Raw genomic sequence first — 20364 nt, 5'->3', positions numbered from 1 at the left:
GTGCAGCTTATACGGGAAGTTTGTTGGTGAGATGTCGTTTTTGCCCCTTATCTCTTTATATTTTCCACACAAAACCCTTATTAAATACTATTCACACCACTCTCTAAGCTTCCCGGACATCTCTCTAAATTATTCACCAACAAATCCTCTCAAAACCCCTAGCATCCAAGTGAAGAATCTTTGCCTCTTTGTTCATCCATCTTGTTTGTATGTCGATTTGTACTCCACTTCCTCTAATCTTATCTTAGTAGTCTTGATTATCATAGTATACTACCTCATAATTAATTAGGTTATGAGAATTAAGAGGAATAATTAAAGAGTTTAATTAGTAGATTTATTATGATGATTCGTAGTAATGATTGTAGTAATTAATATGTGAAGGAGCTTCATTGAGAAGCATTTCTAGTTAGTAGCTTGTGGATTTGTGAAGATAAGCTTGTGACACGGCTGTCGCAACCCTATAAAAAATAAACCAACCGGCTCTAACTAATATAGTAGAGGTAGGTCGGGTATCGTACTCCACAGGGAGGCGGTCACTATCTACTTATTATCTAGTCTGTCTAAGGTCACAAAGTTGGGGGTGTTTGAGTTGGTTTCTAAACTAACGAACTGAAATTAAAAGCAATAAATAAAGCAACAATAAAAATAGGCAGAGATGAAATAAATATGTGATCAAATAAAGAGAGAACTCTCAGGATGTCGGTTCACCATGATATTACACAAATCAGCTAAAGGTAGGTCAGTCGGTCTGATGTGAGAAGGGTAGTGGAAAGGTCCTTCCGGTCCGCTATCCGCCCTAGATTCTTCCTAGCTTCCGCTCTGATTAGGGTAGTCTATTGTTCATAGCAGGTCTGTTCATTCCAATCTTCCGATCTAGGTCTGAATGTAACCAGTTTAATTACATTGGTCGCGAGCACTCAACCTAATAATTATTAATAAATTGCTATTAAATAATTCTCACAACAAAAGCGTCCTAAGCTAGTTATCGCATCATTGCTTTACTATCATGGCTCCCCATATCCTAGCAATTAAGAAATTAGCTACACATGATGGTAAATAAAACAACAACGATTGAAATAACTATGATAAACATGGCAAAAAGATGATTAAAGAGAAATTACATAAACTAAATAACAATACTAAATAAAAAGAAATTAAAGAACACTAATTAAATGTTGCAAAAGAATTAGCTTGAATAAAGAGAGTAAAGAGAGATTACAAAAGTTCAGATCCGGAAAATCAAAGCAAAACAACGTCGAACAAGATTAAGCTAATGTAAACTGAATGTTTAAGGTGAAAGATTAGATAAACTAAACCTAATGATGTCTTTCCTTTATATAGAAAAGATATTTATTATTAAACACGTAACTTAAGATAATAAAATAAATAAGTTCACGCGATAAAATCTCGCGTTCAGATAACAAAGTGCTCGATCGAGCAACTTGATTCTTCTCGATCGTACACTTCCCAACAAAAACCTCTCGATCGAGTACAAAGACTACTCGAACGATGACTTCCATTAAGCCACCTCTCAATCGAGCTCAGCAGGGTCTCGATCGAAGGTTGTTCACCATCCACAAGCTCTCGATCGAGCATATTAGCCACTCAAACTTCTCGATCGAGTACACTGCCACTGAAATAAGCCAAAGGACGTATGATGTATCTTCCAAGGCGACTTCACGAATCCCGAGACAGTGATATTTCCGCTCCAATTTTTCCATATCCTAAATGAAAGCTAACGGGACAGTAAAAGGCTTGATTCTGCTTCTTTCGGGTCCGTTCCTGCAATTAAAGCCAAACGAACCAAAGTAGACTATCCGGGGTATTTCGTAGCCTAAAACTACGAGAATTACATGGAAATGTGTGCATAAGAGGTTTAAAAATACTATATAAAATGCACGTATCAGCTTGAGGTAGGGTTTTCCCTACTTAGCGATGATATTATTGTTTAATTGTGCATTTATTATAATTAATTGCATTTGCCTCATGATAATTGCATTATAACACGTTTTTTTAATTAGGGTTTATCCCATAAGATGACTTTATGGTAATTAGGTTAAGATAAGTATGGTAAATTGTCGCAAGGGTGATTACATTGCATTATAACATGTTAAAGAGGAATTAAATGAGAAGAAATGAATTAGTGAAGAATTGAGAATAATTATACTTGTTTTGCTAATATGGTTGAGTGGTTGTGTTGTTTGGACTTGTTTGGTTTGTTCATGGTTTGGTGGACAATGGAGAATGTTGGAGTATTGGTTATGAATTTGGAGACCAAAGGCAGTTGGGAAACCGTCTTCTGCTCAAGTCACCCTTAGAGCTTCCCACTCCAAGGGGGATGTGCACATTTAGTACTTGGGTTATAGAGGGACTTGTGTGGTGATACGTGCATTTTATATAGTCTTTTTAAGGTTTTTATGCACGTATTTCTATGCGATTCTCGTAGTTTTATATTACGAAATACCCCGAATAGTCTACTTTGGTTTGTTTAGCTTTACGTGCAGGAACGGACCCGAAAGTAGCGGAATCATGCTTTTTGTTGCCCTTTAAGCCTGCATTTATGGAGATGGAAGATTGGGGGTGGAATTACTACTGCCTCGAGAAGCGTAAAGGCGTCTCGGAAGCCAAATCAACAAGCAAGGAGCTGGTTCAGTGGTATTTACCTCGATCGAAGGCTTTTGTTGGCCAATATGTTCGATCGAGTAAATATGGGTGGTGAATAATGCTCGATCGAGACCCTGCTGTACTCGATCGAGAGGTGCTATTTTGGAGGTCCTCGATCGAGTACATTAACAGTTCGATCGAGAGGATTTGATGGAAGAGTGTTCGATCGAGGAGTCTGAAAGTACTCGATCGAGCACTTTGCTTTTTTACGCGAGATTTTTTCGCAAGAACTTATTTATTTTATAGAGTACGTGTTTAATAAATATCTTTCCTATATAAAGGAAAGACGTCACTAAGTTTAGGTTATCTTTTACTCATCTTTTAATCATCTCTTAATCACTCTTAAGCATTCATTTAGCAGCTTTAATCTTGTTGAACGTTACTTTGTTCTCTTGCCGGATCTTAAACCTTTGTAATCCTTCTTTCTCTTTTATTCAAGCTTTAATTCTCTTTTGCACTATTAATTACTTGTCTATTAATTTCTATTTTATTTGGTTGCTCATAGTTTATGCAATTTCTTCTTATTAATCTCTATATTATGTCTTCTATTATTTCATCAATCGTTGTTATTTTCATTATGAATATGATTAGCTAAATCCCTTAGTGTTTTTGTTTTTTTGGAAAATTTAAGTATATATATATATATATATATATATATATATATATATATATATATATATATTTATCTGCAAAAATGGGTAGTTACTTTACATCATACACTCTACTCTATGACTATCACTATAAAGACTGAAACCAAAGTCTATCTTTTGATAACAACATCGACACATTCAGTTTTAGAAACCTAGTCTTAACATCAAAGAATCTGGCGCACAAGACGCTCAGGTCTTCTAATGCAGGCTTCCATTCTCGCCTCATTTCTCATCCTCCAGAGCCAGTACACAAGAGCCACATGGCAAGCCCCTATGTATTTTCTCTGCAGCATTATAGTACCTCTGCCCTTAGAGTACCACACAATAAAATCTTGAAGACGAAAATTACAGTGCAGAGCTTGTTGCAGTAATCTGGTACAGAGCTTCCCATATTCACAATCATAGAAAACATGGAGCATAGTCTCAGGCTGGCTAGCACAGATGTCACAAGATTGATCAATAGTGAGTCCCATTCTAGTCAATCTATCTTTAGTAGGGAGTTTATGGTGCATGAATTCCCAGAAAATAGATGAACATTTGGGGATATTCAGAGGGTTCCAGCATACATACTTCCAATCAATGGCAGGTTCCTTAACTCTCAACCAGTCATATCCTGCATAAACAGTGTACTCAGCAGGGGTATTGAGCCATTTGTTGTTGGTGTAGGCTTGCTTGAAAGTTTCCATAATATGACCGAGCTTCTGCCAGGACCAGCTACAGTCTACAGGGGGCTTATAGTCAGTCCAAGTTGAACCTTTCATATAAATATTACTCACCCATTTGACCCATAAATGGTCCTTCTTATTAGCAAGCCACCACACGTACTTTCCTAATAAAGCTTTGTTCCAAACTTTTGCCTCTTTAATTCCCAGGCTACCTTCATCTCTAGGTAAACAGCAAGTAGACCAACTTATATTAGGCACTTTATTATAATCAGAAGAACCACTTCATAAGTAATTCCTACAAATAGAGGTAATTTTATTCATAATACTGCTAGGAATCAAGAATATAGATGCCCAGTAAGAATGTAAAGTGTTCAGAACTGCATTCACCAAGGTTAAACATCCTGTATATGAAAGATGTTTAGCGCCCCATCCCCTGATCCTAGATACAATCCTCTCAGTCAGTTTATAGCCCTCATTCTTGGTCAATCTCTTGGAAGAGATAGGCACCCCAAGTATTTAAATGGGAGAGACCTTCTGTGAAAACCTGATACTTGCAGAATAGGATCAATAGTGCTAGTTGCCACACCATTAAAGTAGATCTCAGACTTGGTTTTGTTATAGGTCAAACCTGATGCTGCAGAAAAGGTAGAAAATGCCCTCAGCATCCACATTATAGAGACGTCAGTTCCTTTGCAGAAAAGTAACAAATCATCTGCAAAGAGCAGATGATTCAATTTCAAAGGAGCATAGAGAGGATGGAACTTGAAGCTATCCTGATGAGCAACCACCCCAAGTATCCTAGACAAATACTCCATACACAAAGTGAAGAGCAACGGAGATAAATGGTCTCCTTGTCGCAATCCTTTCTTCCCAGGAAAGAAGCCAAAGTGGTTGCCATTAACATTCAATGAATAAGAAGGACTAGAAACACACACCATCACTATTTCAATAAACTTCTGAGGAAACTGTAATGCACCCATCATTTGTTCCAGAAAAAGCCACTCAACTGAGTCATATGCTTTTTGCAGATCAATTTTAATTAAACATCGTGGTGATGCAGCCTTCCTATTATAAAGACGAACTAGATCCTGGCAAATCAACACATTCTCAACAATGTTTCGACCTTTGATAAACCCCCCTTGACTATCACTCACTATATCTAGCAACACCCTGCTCAGTCTTTTGCAAATCACTTTGGCCACAGTCTTGTATATTGTATTACAACATGCAATTGGACGAAAATCCAACACACTAACAGGGTTTGCAGACTTGGGAATAAGAGTTAGAGTTGTAGTATTTGCTTGCTTGAGCATTTTCCCATTCGTGAAGAAATCTTGGATAGCAGCTATAACATCATTCCCAACTACATCCCAGAAGTCCTTGAAAAATTGGCTCGAGTACCCATTTGGTCCAGGTGACTTAGTTGAAGGGATAGAGAACATACACTCTTTTATTTGAGCTGCAGTCACAGGGGCCATCAGGATATTCTTGTGCTCCTCAGTAATCACTCTCCCAGTTCTAACAGTTGGGACATGAACAGGCACGGTAGGTAGAGAAGTCCCTAGTAGACTTTTATAATAATCTAAGAAGGCATTCTCAATCCCATCACAAGTGCTATAACTGATACCATCAGCTCCAGTTATACTTATAACCCTATTGTGAACTTTTCTAGATCTGATCTGACTATGGAAATACCTGGTATTCTCATCTCCAAAACTTAACCAGTCCACTTTTGTTTTTTGGCTAAGAAAACTATATTGAACTTTACTCAGATGTCTATAAGTATCTGCTGCTTCCCTTTCAGCATTACTCAAAACATGATCACCAGGATTATTGTGAAGCTGAAGTTGAATTTCTTCCAACAAACTTCTAGCAATACCAGCAGCCTTATCCACATCAAAGAAACCATTTATATTGAGAGACTTAAGAGGAGCTTTCAAATTTTTTAACTTTGAAACCAGAATGTACATAGGAGTTCCCAGAACAGTCTGGTTCCAAGAATCCTCAACCACATTCTTAAAATCAGGACCCAAACTCCACATATTATAGTACTTAAACTGTTTTTTCCTCCTCATTGTAGCCAGCCTTCTGTAACAGACACATGGGTTATGATCAAAGAGTCCTTCTGACAAGAAGTGAGCATAGCCATCAGGGTATAAATCCATCCAAGCAGAATTAACCATGAATCTGTCAATTCTTGAAAAACTCCTAGAAGCATGCACTTGCTTATTGTTCCAAGTAAAAAATGCACCCCAACCCATAATATCAGTTAAGCCACAGTAAGTAACACAATTTCTGAAGTTTGCAATATCAGCCCAAGTAACCTCTCTGCCTATTCTTTCATTAAAGTCCAACACATTGTTGAAATCCCCACATACACCCCAGAGACCCTTATATGATCATGCATCTCCCTTAAATTCTCCCATAACTCATTCCTTTCCTCATCCTCATAAGATCCATACACAACGGTAAACTTGAAGCTATCACCAATATTAATCTCAGTCACACTCACAGTAATAGCTTGAGTAGTTTTATGAAGTAAAGTAACCCCAAAAATTGAGGATCCCATATGGCCCAGACTCTTCCTCCATTATGCAGATTATTATTATTAATTCCTTCCCATTGTAGCCCTAAATTATGCAAAATAGTAAGAAAATCATGCTCCTTCACTTTAATTTCAACAAGCCCATAAAGACCAATATTATTGTGATAAAGAAACTTTTTAACATCTTGTTGTTTATTAGCCTCATTTATTCCTCTTACATTCCAACTTCCAATATTATTCGTTACCAATTCCAGTTGGGTCCTCCTGTCTCCCTTCCAACTGCTCTTGACTACCAGGTATAATTGGACTCTCAGTGAGAGCCTCAGCATAAGTTTTTACTGGTGAAGAATTCCCTGCTCTAGCAAATTCCTGTCTGGACACTTGCTGTATGACAGCCACAGGTGTAATCAGAGCCGAATTATGATAGGTAGGCCCTCCAAATGGAACTTCACTTGGCTTAGGCGTCTGATGAACTCTGACTGTGACAGGAGGTTTAGGAATAGGTCTCCAGACTTGCTTCACCACAGGTGGGTTAGGTTTAGGTCCAACGACTTTTCTTACACATTTGTTTTGTATGACCTATACCCTTACAAGCATCACAGAAAGAAGGTTTCCACTCATATTCCACCAGGATACTGATTTCCTTTCCTTTTTCATCTTTGAAATGCAGTTTCTCAGGAAACTCTTGCCCAACCTCAACTTCCACCAACAGCCTAGCAAATCCCAACCTAGTTCTATCTTCTGTGGCTCCATCTCTCTTAAGGAATTTACCCAATATTCCAGCAAGTTTTTAAAGGCTAGATTTGCCCCAAAACTTCAAAGGAAGCCCACAGAGACGAAGCCAAATTGGCACAACTTTGACTCTCTCCTTATGCAAACTACATGATTCAGTCCAAGGTTTAACAACTTCAGGCTTATTGTCAAACATTGGAAACCCTGTTGTAGCACAAGTGACTGACACTCCTTAGTAGGGAATCTTACCAGGAAGACTCCATTCGGGAGAAAATAAATTTTGTCAAATTTATAAACCCCCCAAATCTTCCTAATAAAACCCTCAATCAATTCCCAGGGAGGATTTCCACCTAAGACATAACAGACGACATCGGTATCCCAAAATTGCACTTCTGACTCAACATCCTCATTGGTGAGTTGCAATAATTTCTTATCCGGAGACGGAGATTTCTTACCTCGTACTTCCGTCCATTCAGCCTCAGGAACCTCTTCAGACGGTTGATTAATCTCATCAGTATCAACAATTGTTTCAAGATTAATCACCGGAATTCCCACAATTTCACTTACTTCTCGAGTTTTCTGCGCATCGGCAGATTGTGGAATCCCTGGACAACTCTGAGATGGCGAACCTTGTTCCATATCGAGATTATGGTCTAAACAATTAGTAAAAGAAAGTCTAAATTTTGCTTTAGTTTTTAATTTGTTTTTAGATTGTGATTTTTTTGTGATTCTTCTTTAAATCCCTTAGTGCTAGGATTAGGGGAGCCATGATAGTAAAACAATAATATTATAATTAGATTAGAAGGTTTTGATGGTGAGAATTGATTCATAGCAATTTAATTGTAATCGTTTAGTTGAGTGCACGCTTCTAAACTAGTTAACCCGGTTAAGTTCAGACCTAGATCGGAAGATTGGAATGAACAGGCCTATTATGAACAATAGACTACACTAATGAGGGTGGAAGCTATGTTAGTAGTATTTTAGGGTGGATAGCGGACCAGAAGGACCATTCCTTTACCTTTCTCACATCAGACCGACTGACCTACCCTTAACAGAATTGTGTGATATCATGGTGAACCGACATCCTAGCATTTCTCTTTCTATTTGATCACATCCTTTTTCACTCTTATTTGTTTTAATTGTTGTTTCTCTCTCTGCTTTATTTTTTGTTCAGTTGTTTAGAAATCAAATCACAACACCCCCAATTTGTTACCGTGACGGACTAGAATAACTAGTAGATATAATAGCCTCCCTGTGGAGTACGATACCCGGCTTACCTCTGCTATATTAGTTAGAGCCAGTTGGTTTATATTTGATAGGGTTGCGTCAACCGTGTCAAATTTTGGCGCCGTTGTCGGGGAGGCAATTAGTCCATTTACTTGTCTTATTTTTGTTTGTCTTAGTCGCAAGGGATTTCGAATTCCTTGAGACAGTTCTTATTTCTTTTCTCTTAGTTTTGTTTATGCCCAGGTCTAATAGGTCAGAATTAGTACTAGCCGATCCTGAATCAGAGTGGACTTTTTGCCGTAGACAAAACTTGTTGAGAAAGAATCGTCAAGAGGAAGCCTTGAGTACTCTTGTACCTATTCTAGAAAATTTTACATTTGCGGAAGATCAATCTTTAGAGGAAGACACTTCTATTTCTGCAACAGTTGCTAAATCTCTGAAGATGCCTAATATTGCGAGTCATTCTGAGCCAACAGCTGATGCCATTCCCAAAGGTTTCAAGCTTGAAATGGATGAGGAGGGGAATACCTTTGACATTCGCACTTCTTATATTAATCTGGTGGAGAGAAACATGTTTAGAGGGTTAGCTGGTGAAGATCCGACGAAGCACATGGAGGTCTTTATAGATTATTGCTCTACTGTTCCCGCTACTAAGGGAGTAACACAAGAGAAGATCAAGGAAGTTCTTTTTCCTTGTTTTCTTACTGATGGAGCTCGAGAATGTCTAACTGATTTGGATAGGACTGCGGCAGGAGTTACCGACTGGGAAACCTTAGCTCTTGCCTTCTACAAAAGGTATTACCTTCCACAAAGAACTAATGCATTGAGAAGGAAGATTATGAATTTTAAACAAACTCCAGATGAGAACCTGTATGGGGTAGGTTCAAGAATTTGGTTAAATCTGTCCCACATCACTGGTTTGGCCAGTGGGTTTTATGCACCAGTTTTACAATGGGTTGTATGCTGACCATCGTGCTATTTTAGATGCTACAGCCAATGGGAGATTCCAAAAGTACATTGATGACGATAAGGACTGGAGTATTATAAAGGAGATGGCCACCCATATTGCTGAGTATGGGAATCCAAGGAGTGGCACTAGAACGGTACCTGGAGAGAGTAGTGCACTTGTGGCTCAACTGGAAGCCATGAATGCCAGATTTGATAAGTTGGAGTTGCAGGCCGAGGGAAATCAACAGACGGTTCACTTGTTATCTAGATAAGAGATCGTCTCAAGTGAGAGATGTGGCAAAAATGGTCATACTTCAGTGGAGTGCTTAGCTGAGAAGGAGCAAGTCTATGCCTTCCAACAATATAGGCAAGGAGGCTCCTATTATAACAACCAAGCTGGATTTCATGCTAATTTGAGATGGACTAGTCAAAATGTTTTGAATCCTACACCTCCACCACAACAGCAACAAGCTTATGTACCGCCTCATGAAGGTCAACAACAAGGCTTTCAAAAGCCTCCTTCTTCTCACCGCCGCATCAAGGTGCCTCTTCTAGTGGCGTAAGCGAAATAGCTGAGTTGAAGTCGATGCTGTAATCATTGACCATCCAATTGCAGAAAACTGACCAAGCGAAAGATGCTTCCATTAAGTCACTTGAATCCCAAATGGCTCAACTGGCTACTAATCAAGCTTCACGATAACCGGGTCCTTTACCGTCCCAACCTGAAAAGAAACCTCATGAGACGGTAAATCTGATTAATTTGAGGAGTGGTCTTTCTTATGAGGGACCCAAAATGCCGAAGAAAGATGCTGAACTTTCTAACTCGGGAACTGAAGTTATTGCTCAAGAACAGTAGTCTTTTGACGAAAAAGTGCTGAATCCAAGAGATGTCCTCGATCGACTGAATTATGAAGGTCGATCGAGGAATTATGCTGAAAAGGTTCTCGATCGAGGGAATGAGAGTGCTCGATCGAGCACTGCTGAAAACACTGTTCTCGATCGAGTAGATCAAAGTGCTCGATCGAGCACTATTACTGAGAAAAATCCTCGATCGAGAGGTATTGTTGCTCGATCGAGTAAATCTGATGCTGATTGTGAAAATTCTTTGGCAAAGAAAAATGAAGGCCTAGCTATTCCAATTACGGTCCCATTTCTGAGAAGATTGCAGAACAAGAAGATCGAGGAACAATTCGGTAAGTTTGCCGAAATTTTGAAAAGTCTTCATGTGAATATATCATTTACTGAGTTACTAACCCAGGTACCCTCTTATATGAAATTTATGAAAGACATTTTAGCGCGTAGGAGGCATATTAATGACCATAAGACGGTGGCTTTGACTGAAGCGGGCACTGCCCTAATTCAAAATAAGACCCCGCCAAAGTTGTCTGACCCGGGTAGTTTCTCTATACCATGTCACATTGGGACCCATTTCATTGATAATGCATTATGCGACTTGGGAGTTAGCGTGAGTGTTTTACCATTATCTCTTGCTAAGAGGCTTGGTTTAACAAAATTTCATTATACTAATATGACCGTACAGATGGCCGACCGCACTTTATCACAGCCTTTAGGTGTCTTAGAGGACATATCTGTTAAAATAGGGAAGTTCTTTATTCCCGTCGATTTCGTAGTCTTAGATATCCCTGAACACTCATACACTCCTATCATTTTAGGATGACCATTTCTATATACCGCTCGTGCAGTAATAGATGTCGGGGGCAGACTTTGACTTTTCAGGTAGGTGATGAGGAATTACCTTTTACAAGTCTGGTGTTCATAGGGCCCCTATGTTGGTCAAGACTTGCAATGATATTCCCTCTATAGACCCTGATATGGACCCTCCAATTGATAATTTTGAATCATGTGCTGGTTATTAACACCTCCGCCCCAGATTTGGAGCAATATGGAGGACCATTCTGTCATTTCTGCTGCTATAGGTCTAGGCGGATTGGACATTGGAGATCCCGGTGATAAAAGTACATTGGAATTTGAGCTCAATGATAAAGATAATGCCAAAGACAAAGGTCATGAAAGGAAGAAGCATGACAAAGTAAAGACGGGAGTAAAGGCATATGTGGATGCGGACTACTCTCATTCGATCAATTCAAGTTCATAGAGGCCTAAAGGGACAGTCCGCGATGCTGAAGGGACCTCATCCAGTCAGAAGCCCTCTTACGGGTTGTTCAAGTGTTTTGGAAGATAAGCCGTAATGTTATTCGACTTGTAAAAACAATTTGTAATTTGATCCCTTAGACATTTTAATTGCTTAATAGTTATAGGCAATAGTAATAGCTTGCTTAGTTTTAATTAGCTTAAGACCGAATATAGACTGCTGCTGTGAATATGGTATTTTTGCGGGAAATGTTTTTGCGTTTTATGCAGGTTTTGGGAGATTTTTAATCATTGGAAAACATGCCCAGAAGACAGTCCTCGATCGAACACTTTATGTGCTCGATCGAGCATAATGCCAAGAGGGAGTCCTCGATCGTGTGATTCACAGTTCTCGATCGAAAGGTCAAATTTCAGGGGTTCTCAATCGAGTTATCCTGTACTCGATCGAGCAAAATTGAAGAGGAAAAGTTCTCAATCGAACAACCAAGAGTTCTCTATCGAGTAGAAATCAATGCACATGGGAAAGCTTTCGATCTAGCACATTAAAAGTTCTCGATCGAACAAATGAAGGCGGAATAGCTCGATCGAGCAGTTTCAAACCACTCGATCGAGTGATTAAGGCGACTAAAGCACACGAGGGAGTCTTTCTTCTTTCCTTACCTTTATTTGTTTTGTTTTAATTTCCCCTAATTCCCTCGACATCCCCTATTTCCCAACCTCAAATCCCTAATTTCTCCCCCTAAATTACCAAATAAATTACCTAAATACTTCTCCTTTCATCAATTAAATCAATTGCCCTTATTTAATTATTCTATTTTCGACATATTTGGGGCTATTTGCGAAAATTAGGGTTGCGAAAAAATCGATTAATTTCGATTAATTTGAAGCTTTCATTGACATTAATTGCATTTATTGTTGGGTAATCAATTCAAGTAAGTTCATTCCCCCTTTTATACAATGTTTAATTGCGATTTTACCTTAATTTTGTGCAAATTAGGGTTGTAGAAATCGATTTGGGGATAAATTTGATGGTACTGATTATATGTTGATTTTAGAACTTGGTTTTGATTGTAGGATGGATAGTAGTTTGTTGACGAGCTCCGCTTCTACTTCCGCTACTACTACGTTTCTTTCGCAGACGGTCATCCCTGTTGTCACCACTGTCACCACCATCGTGGCTTCTTCTGCCGTCGCTGTTACTACAGTGGTGTCGACCCCTACTGTGTCGACACCCACACCCACACCTGCTGCCTTATTACTACTTTTTCTGCTGTTGTTACTACCACTGCGGCTGTCACTGTTACTACTATAGCTGCTACTGCTTCCGGTTCACGGGCAGGGAAGGATACGGGATTTCGCGCTGCCGCTTAATGGGCTGCTGCCCGACATGAGGTCAACACATCCATGGAGACTTTGCCTGCGTTTCCGCAGGTACGTTTCATTTCCCCGTCCCACCGTACTCGATTTTTAAATTTAATGGAATGTGAAATGACATCGACTCGTTTCTTGTGTCGACTATCCTTAGAGAAGTTGGGAATTTTTGAGCCCGTTGTTGAGCTGCTCAACGGGATGGGAATGTCAGGTTTGGCCACCTTGAAAGAGCTCACATATCGACAATGCACCTTAGAATTTTTTAGCTCTTTCACCTTTTCTCCTGCGGTCTATGCGAGTGACCCCGGGAGCAAGTGCATTACTTTTATATTGTTTAACACAACCTTCACATGGACTTTATCTGAGTTTGGGGGTTATTGGGTTTAGTTAGTGACGGTCTTCTTGAGCCTCCTAGGAAGCTCCTGGCTCTGCTTTGGCCTACACTTGCACAGATTTCATTCGGTCAGCGACGTGTTGCTCATGTCCACTTACCCCCAGCCCGTTACTTTCTCCGTCTGCTAGAAGAGACCATTTTTGGTCGTCACGAGCCCAACAATGTTAACAATGTCGAGGTGTCTATTTTAGCGGGTTACCTGAACATTGACATCGGTAACTCTTTTGTTTTTAACATTGCTCACTTGACAGCTAAACATTTTAACACTGTCGGGCAGAAAGTGACGGGTATGATAGCTTGTGGCGGGTTAGTGACTCGCATTGCCCGCGGTCTTTTCACCGATTTTCCCCGTGGTCTTAAATTTTTAGATAAAGATAATGTCATTGATATTCCTGTCATGATTTCTATGCACTGGTTAGCATCTGACCATCGGACGTGGAAGATTGGCACTTCCATGTCCGTGACTTTACCTTCACTTAACCTACCCCGTCTTTTATCTTTGACTACTGTGTCGGGTAGGTTACAACCACCTCCACCTTCTTACCTCCTAGACCTTACCACTTCAAAGAAGCGGAAGAGGACTTCCCCTGCTGTTAGGGAAGTCAGAGAGGGGTCTACACCTACACAGGCTGGGCACGCGTCCGCGTCCACGCCTACGCCTATCCCTACCCCTTTACCTACACCCCCTGTCCCTCAGTCGGTTTTACCGACTAATTTTGTTGCTCCTCCTACTTTTGAGGCGCCTGAGGTCATGGACCAAGGGCATCGTGATGCTTTACTTTTGGACATGTGCAGTAGAGTGGCTTGTATGGAGCGGGATCAGGCACTTGCCTTATTCCCTTTTTACGAGTACCACATGATGAGAGGACGTCTTGTTCCTGCTGGCTGGCCACACCCGTCTTTTACCGGTTCCCGGCGGAGGGTTACCCACAGCCTGAGAGCGAGGAGGACTCGGCACAGAGGGAGGAGAGGTTTAGAGTTGAGCTTGCTGCGGGAGGTCGTCAGAGGAGGAGAGGAGGAGGCGGACCCCACCTACGAGGTGGTTGACGAGGAGGCTGCCGAGTAGCTACTGGACTACTCTCTTCCCCAGTTTTCTGACTGGTTTGGGGAAGTTCGTATATATTGTATGTAATTCTTACTTTTTATTCTTTTTCATCTCCTTTTAGTTTATTTCATTTGTTTGCATTTGGTTGTATTTTTCCCGTCCCCTATTATTCTGTTGGTGTATGCTGGAGGACAATGAGGGCATTGTCCATTTTGGTTTGGGGAGGTTAATGCATCCTTTGAGTCTGCATTTGCTTTTGTTTTGCATTCACGTTTATTCCATTTCCGTTTGCATTGTTTCTTATTTTCAAAAAAAAAAAAAAAAGATGAAAAATCCAAAAAAAAATCAAAAAATTCGACAAATAAAAAATATTCACCTTTATTTTTGCATATAGGTTGAGTCGGAACGTAGATTTCAATGATGAAATTGCACTACATTTAGTCATTTCACTTAAGCCTTGCGAAAAAAATGATATCATTGTAGCTTTGTCTTTTTTCATATCTACGAGTTAATGTTGAAATTTAGCTGAACAAATAGACTTGACCTGAAATTTTGGTAACCTACTAATATATTCTAAGTTTTAGAGCCTTAAAACTGGTGTCATTTACGACCAGTTCATGTAGGATTGTGAGTAGTTACTCCTTGCATAACATGTATCATTAATTTTCACATATATGAAATTCAATGCTTTTTGCCTACAAACATTCGGTTTAGTGGTTGGTGTCACATGCAGGGAGGTGCTTACTTTCCCCTTTCTTTCATTTTTACCCATTTAAACTCCACATTTAGCCATATTTACCTTTTGACCCTTAACTACATCCAAATTTAGCCTGCCTTGTCAAGCTAGTTTAGTGTATGTTTTTGCGGTATATAATTTATCGTGCTGAGTTTGGTTTGTATTGTATATATGTGACACTCCCACATACCAAGGTGTCTTACCAGGACTACCCTAGCATGAGAGACCGTCACCATCTCAGTTGCTCGAGGCTAGTATACCAAAGTTAACAATCCAAACACAATTATTAAAGTATAAAAGAGTAAATGATTAAAGTTACATGTTCTCAAAATGCAAAACCAAAGTAATGTCATTAATGTTTAACAGGTAAAACTGAAAGCTAAGTCTCTTGACAGCGGAAGCTAGACTCGAGTGATGACTCCCTACGATGGTCCCATAGCTAGCAAACATCATCACCTGTCACAATCTGCTCACCATCCCCGAATGGATCACCACATATTTTACAAAATAAGAACGGGGTCAGTTACTGTATAATCAAAGTAAGACAAGTACAAAAAGGCAACCAGCGGATCATCAATCACCTCCAAACTCCCTCTCTCACGTAGTAACCGACTATACACCAAAGTGTGTATCCTTGCCAGATTACCCATCACAGTAGGTAATCCTCGCCGCCAGTGGGGGACCGCAGCTAATCCCTACCTAAGCCCCGCTCATCAACGAGCGATAACCCTGTTCATTAATGTGCACATCCCCTTCTGTGGCGGGTTTCACAAAGGGCAAAACTAGGGCGTGAAGCCACTCCCGCAAGTGACTTCATTCAACAACCATCACAACAACCACACCAACTCCATCTCTCCAACAGTGATCAGCAGATAATCAATCGTACACAATACAAACATAATCTTAAATCAATTAATAGTAAACTGAGTAGGGAAACCCTACCTTTGCACAACTACAACGAGACACAAGCAAAGCAATCTAGAACGGCTCTTCTACGAAGTCCTCACCTAACAACAATCACATAACTCTAACTACTATATGCAAAACCCCTTTCCCCCAATTCATAAATCAAGGTAAAGCCTAAAAGATTAACCAATGAAACTGATGAGATCAAGAACTTACTGATATCGACGACATAAAGAAAGATGAAGAAGACTTGCTAATAATCCGCGCACTTGAGAGAGACTTGGAGAGGATTAGAGTTACGTTGAAATGTTTAGGTTTTGTAAAAATGATTAGAAACTGATTAACGCATATTTTATAACTCTAATCATCTCTAAATCAAACCGCAGAAATAACACCCGTCAGACCGGATACTCGGTCGAGTATAGAGTATACTCCGCCGATTATCCTCTACTCGGTCGAGTATTCCACATACTCGGTCGAGTATCCCTGGACAGAGAACTGACCAGAAACACACGACTTCTTTACTCGGCCGAGTACAAGCTTAGGAAATCCGTAGTATTACAAGATCGGAGTTGGTAGTATATGAGAAGGAGGATAAAAAGTTGAAAAAAAGAAGAAAAAGAAAAAACCCGAGAAAAAAGAACAAAAAAAAAAGAAAAGGAAAAGAAAAATGAAAAATGAAAAAATTTGATTGAATAAGATCGGTTTTGCTCCTATATTCTTATTCTATATTTTATGAGGAGTTGTTTGTCATACGGTTTAGTGAGTTTGTGTGCCGAAATAAGGGGAACTTGTGCTTATTTCTAATGGTTTTGGAGCGGATGTTGTCGTATGATTTTGTTAGGTTGCTAGCTTGGCTTATTACCTCACATATCCAAAAATGTTTTGCCCTTCTTACCCATTACCTCACTTTTCCATACTTTTGTAAGCCCTCGGCTGTGACGGGACCTTGTTTGGTTGGAATGTGTATACGGTAGTTAGAATTGTCTATCATATTAGTTGCATGCATGTTTATGTGGGTTGTAGTTTAGGTGAGCGACTTTTTTTCCTTCTCTCTTACATTCATATGTTTACCCTTTGCTTCATGAGAGAAGAATGACCCGTGAGAGTCTATTTTTGAAGGTCTTGTAAGGTCGGCAGTTCAGCTTTATTATAAACATCTCATAACTCGTTTGCACTTGATGGTTTTGGCTATCAGTATTAGTTGTTTGCATTAAATCGGTTTAAGTGGACAATTTGTAGCTAGCTCTGAGTTTTCTATTCCGTTCCATTAATTTGCATATAGTTTGCTTGGGGACAAGCAAAGGTTTGGTTTGGGAAGATTTGATACGTGCATTTTATATAATATTTTTAAGCCTTTTATGCATGTATTTTTATGCGATTCTCGTAGTTTTATATTACGAAATGCCCCGAATAATCTACATTAGTTTGTTTGGCTTTACTTGCACGAACGGACCCGAAAGTAGTGGAATCATGCCTTTTATTGCCCTTTACGCCTGCATTTATGGAGATGGAAGAATGGGAGTGGAATTACTACTGCCTCGAGAAGCGTGAAGTCATCTCGGAAGCCAAATCAATAAGCAAGGAGCTGGTTCAGTGGTATTTACCTCGATCGAAGGCTTTTGTTGGCCAATTTGCTCGATCGAGTAAATATGGGTGGTGAATAATGCTCGATCGAGACCCTGTTGTACTCGATCGAGAGTTGCTATTTGGGAGGTCCTCGATCGAGTACATAAACTGTTCGATCAAGAGGATTTGATGGAAGAGTGTTCGATCGAGGAGTCTGAAAGTGCTCGATCGAGCACTTTGCTTTTTTACGCGAGATTTTATCACAAGAACTTATTTATTTTATTGAGTACGTGTTTAATAAATATCTTTCTTATATAAAGGAAAGACGTCATTATGTTTAGGTTATCTTTTACTCATCTTTTAATCATCTCAAAATCACTCTTAAGCATTTAATTAACACCTTTAATCTTGTTGAACATTACTTTATTCTCTTGCCGGATCTTAAACCTTTGTAATCCTTCTTTCTCTTTTATTCAAGCTTTAATTCTCTTTTGCACTCTTAATTACTTGTCTATTAATTTCTATTTTATTTGTTGCTATTAGTTTTTGCAATTTCTTCTTATTAATCTCTATATTATGTCTTATATTATTTCATCAATCGTTGTTATTTTCATTATGAATATGATTAGCTAAATCCCTTAGTGCTAGGATTAGGAGAGCCATGATAGTAAAAAAATAATGTTATAATTAGATTAGAAGGTTTTGATTGTGAGAATTGATTCATAGCAATTTAATTGTAATCATTTAGTTGAGTGCACGCTTCTAAACTAGTTAACCCGGTTAAATTCAGACCTAGATTGGAAGATTGGAATGAACAGACCTGTTATGAACAATAGAATACACTAATGAGGGCGGAAGCTAAGTTAGTAGTATTTTAGTGCGGATAGCGGACTAGAAGTGAAGGTAATGTAAATCTTTATACATAAACATACTCATATATGTTATAAATTAATTTGTCATAAAATTAAATATGGATTTTATGCATGCAAATAAAAGATAAAATAGAGGAGAAATCATGTTCTTACATTGGTGATTTCGGTTTTATGGGCACAAAAGAAATCTCCTTTTCTTTTGTTCTTGAGCTTTCCCTTAATGGAAGAACCAAGATCCAAGTGTAGGATCTCTCCTTAGGATTAATACCCAAAGCTTTCTCTTAATTAAGATTAATATTATAAGTACTAGTACAATATTAATCTAGTAAAAATTGACCCAAAAATATTATAAACACTTAAATATTTCGGTTTATATGAAAGGAAGATGGAAGCTATTTTTCTCTCTAAAACTCTTATTTTTAGATGATTGGGAGAATGAATAATAATACACATGAAATGAATGTAGTGTATTAGAAGAATATATGGCAAACCCCTTTTGTTTTTCCCTTGTGAAAAACCGGGCAAGGAAGAGGAGGGAAGAAAAATAGAGCCAATGCATGCACTAGTTTGCCTTCACAATGCAAACTAGGGTTGCATGGCTACTAAAGTAAGTAATCATTGTGTTTTCATATTAATTAAACAAACACAATATTAGCTCAATACTCCTCCAATTTTCGGCACTTTTGATAACATGGATTCCATGTTATTTTTGTCAATTGTCAATATGTCACATGTCCCATGTTACATAAATTTGTCATGTATTTTTAACATATTAAAAATCAACGTATTAATAAAAATACGTCATATACAATAATTGACTTAGTAATTTCATAATTACTTGTACCAAAATATTTTACCGTTTATAAATCACAACAGTTTGTATTTATAATAATTCATTCAATTTAATTGTTTCTATAAACAATAATTTCATCCGAGTAATTATACAATTTGATTACTCAGACCGTATCTCATTTATTCACATTTCAATTTGATACGTAAATTTTACTTCCAAAATCGTCCGTCAATTTTCAAGTAATTTAATTAACCCGTAACATTATACGATTAATTAAATGATCAATTAAGAGTGTTGCCCTATAGGTATGACCTAGGGGTCAATCGATCACCACCGTCACACACGACAAGTAATGTCAAACTCTAGTCAGCCAATCATTACCGATATATGTTGACCAGTTGACAGTAACAAAATTACTTCCCAATTGTATTCTTTATAATGAGATTTAAACACGTGATCATCATGATCAACAGTCGTGATCGCATTATTGTCGGAGGACACATATTCCAACAATCTCCCACTTGTCCTCGACAAGTGTGTGTCACCAATTCTCTTGTCCTATTACTATCTCCCACTCAATGCAAGGTGTCTTTCAGGTCGTACTTGCAAGTGATCATATCGAGAGTGGTTTCCTCGATCTGGAGAATAACTGATTGACCGGACTTATCTATCATAGATACTTTCCGAGCGTGGCCACGCATTTCCAGTTCATTACTCCTCGAGTGGCCCTGAGATATTGTTATAACCCTGACTAGGGGTGGACAATTCCTATCGCACTCATTCCCTTCGACTAGCCACACCATCATAACCCAAAATATGCCCATTTGACCCCATTTACGAAGGTCGTAGTAACACAAATCAAAGTTAATCTGAAACTGTGCCATCTTAGGCGAATAGTCTTTAGTCAAAAGAATCGACTCATTTGAATACTATAGTAGCTCTCGCCACGACCAGGCTATATAAATTTGCCAGAACTCTATAAGCGGTCATTAGGCCCGACAAAATGTTCCTAACAGTCTGCCTATGTGATCGACTAGTCATCTCACATGACTCTATGGCACTTGAACTTGCCATCAATCGCATCACACTCTAGTCACTTCGAGACGTCACCTCATACAAGTAACTATGGGCAAAT

At 38.9% G+C, this 20364-nt stretch overlaps 1 protein-coding gene across 1 annotated transcript; it reads right to left on the bottom strand.

Annotated features, from left to right (window-relative positions):
* Nucleotides 1–3478: 3478 nt before the first annotated feature.
* LOC141620436 (uncharacterized) lies at nt 3479–7895 on the bottom strand. Its single transcript, XM_074437307.1, has 7 exons — nt 7577–7895; nt 7381–7460; nt 7110–7281; nt 6770–7003; nt 6358–6499; nt 4511–6274; nt 3479–4259 (listed from the first exon to the last, which is right to left on the bottom strand). Exons 1-7 carry the CDS (start codon nt 7893–7895, stop codon nt 3479–3481), a joined length of 3492 nt encoding a protein of 1163 aa, XP_074293408.1.
* Nucleotides 7896–20364: the final 12469 nt, after the last annotated feature.

The sequence above is a fragment of the Silene latifolia genome, chromosome X, assembly GCF_048544455.1.
Source record: "Silene latifolia isolate original U9 population chromosome X, ASM4854445v1, whole genome shotgun sequence".
Taxonomy (NCBI): Eukaryota; Viridiplantae; Streptophyta; class Magnoliopsida; order Caryophyllales; family Caryophyllaceae; genus Silene; species Silene latifolia.
The sequence above is the reverse complement of the archived record's forward strand: the minus strand, read 5'-3'. Positions and strand labels throughout refer to the sequence as shown.

Bases quoted from the DNA above. Each gene is read 5' to 3' on its own strand.
- LOC141620436 (XM_074437307.1), bottom strand. From the start codon at position 7,895: ATGGAACAAGGTTCGCCATCTCAGAGTTGTCCAGGGATTCCACAATCT. The intron at 7,461-7,576 runs GTTTTATTAGGA...GTGCTACAACAG, and splicing joins TCCCTGGGAATTGATTGAGG to GGTTTCCAATGTTTGACAAT. The intron at 7,004-7,109 runs GTATAGGTCATA...CTCCTGTCACAG, and splicing joins TTTCTGTGATGCTTGTAAGG to TCAGAGTTCATCAGACGCCT.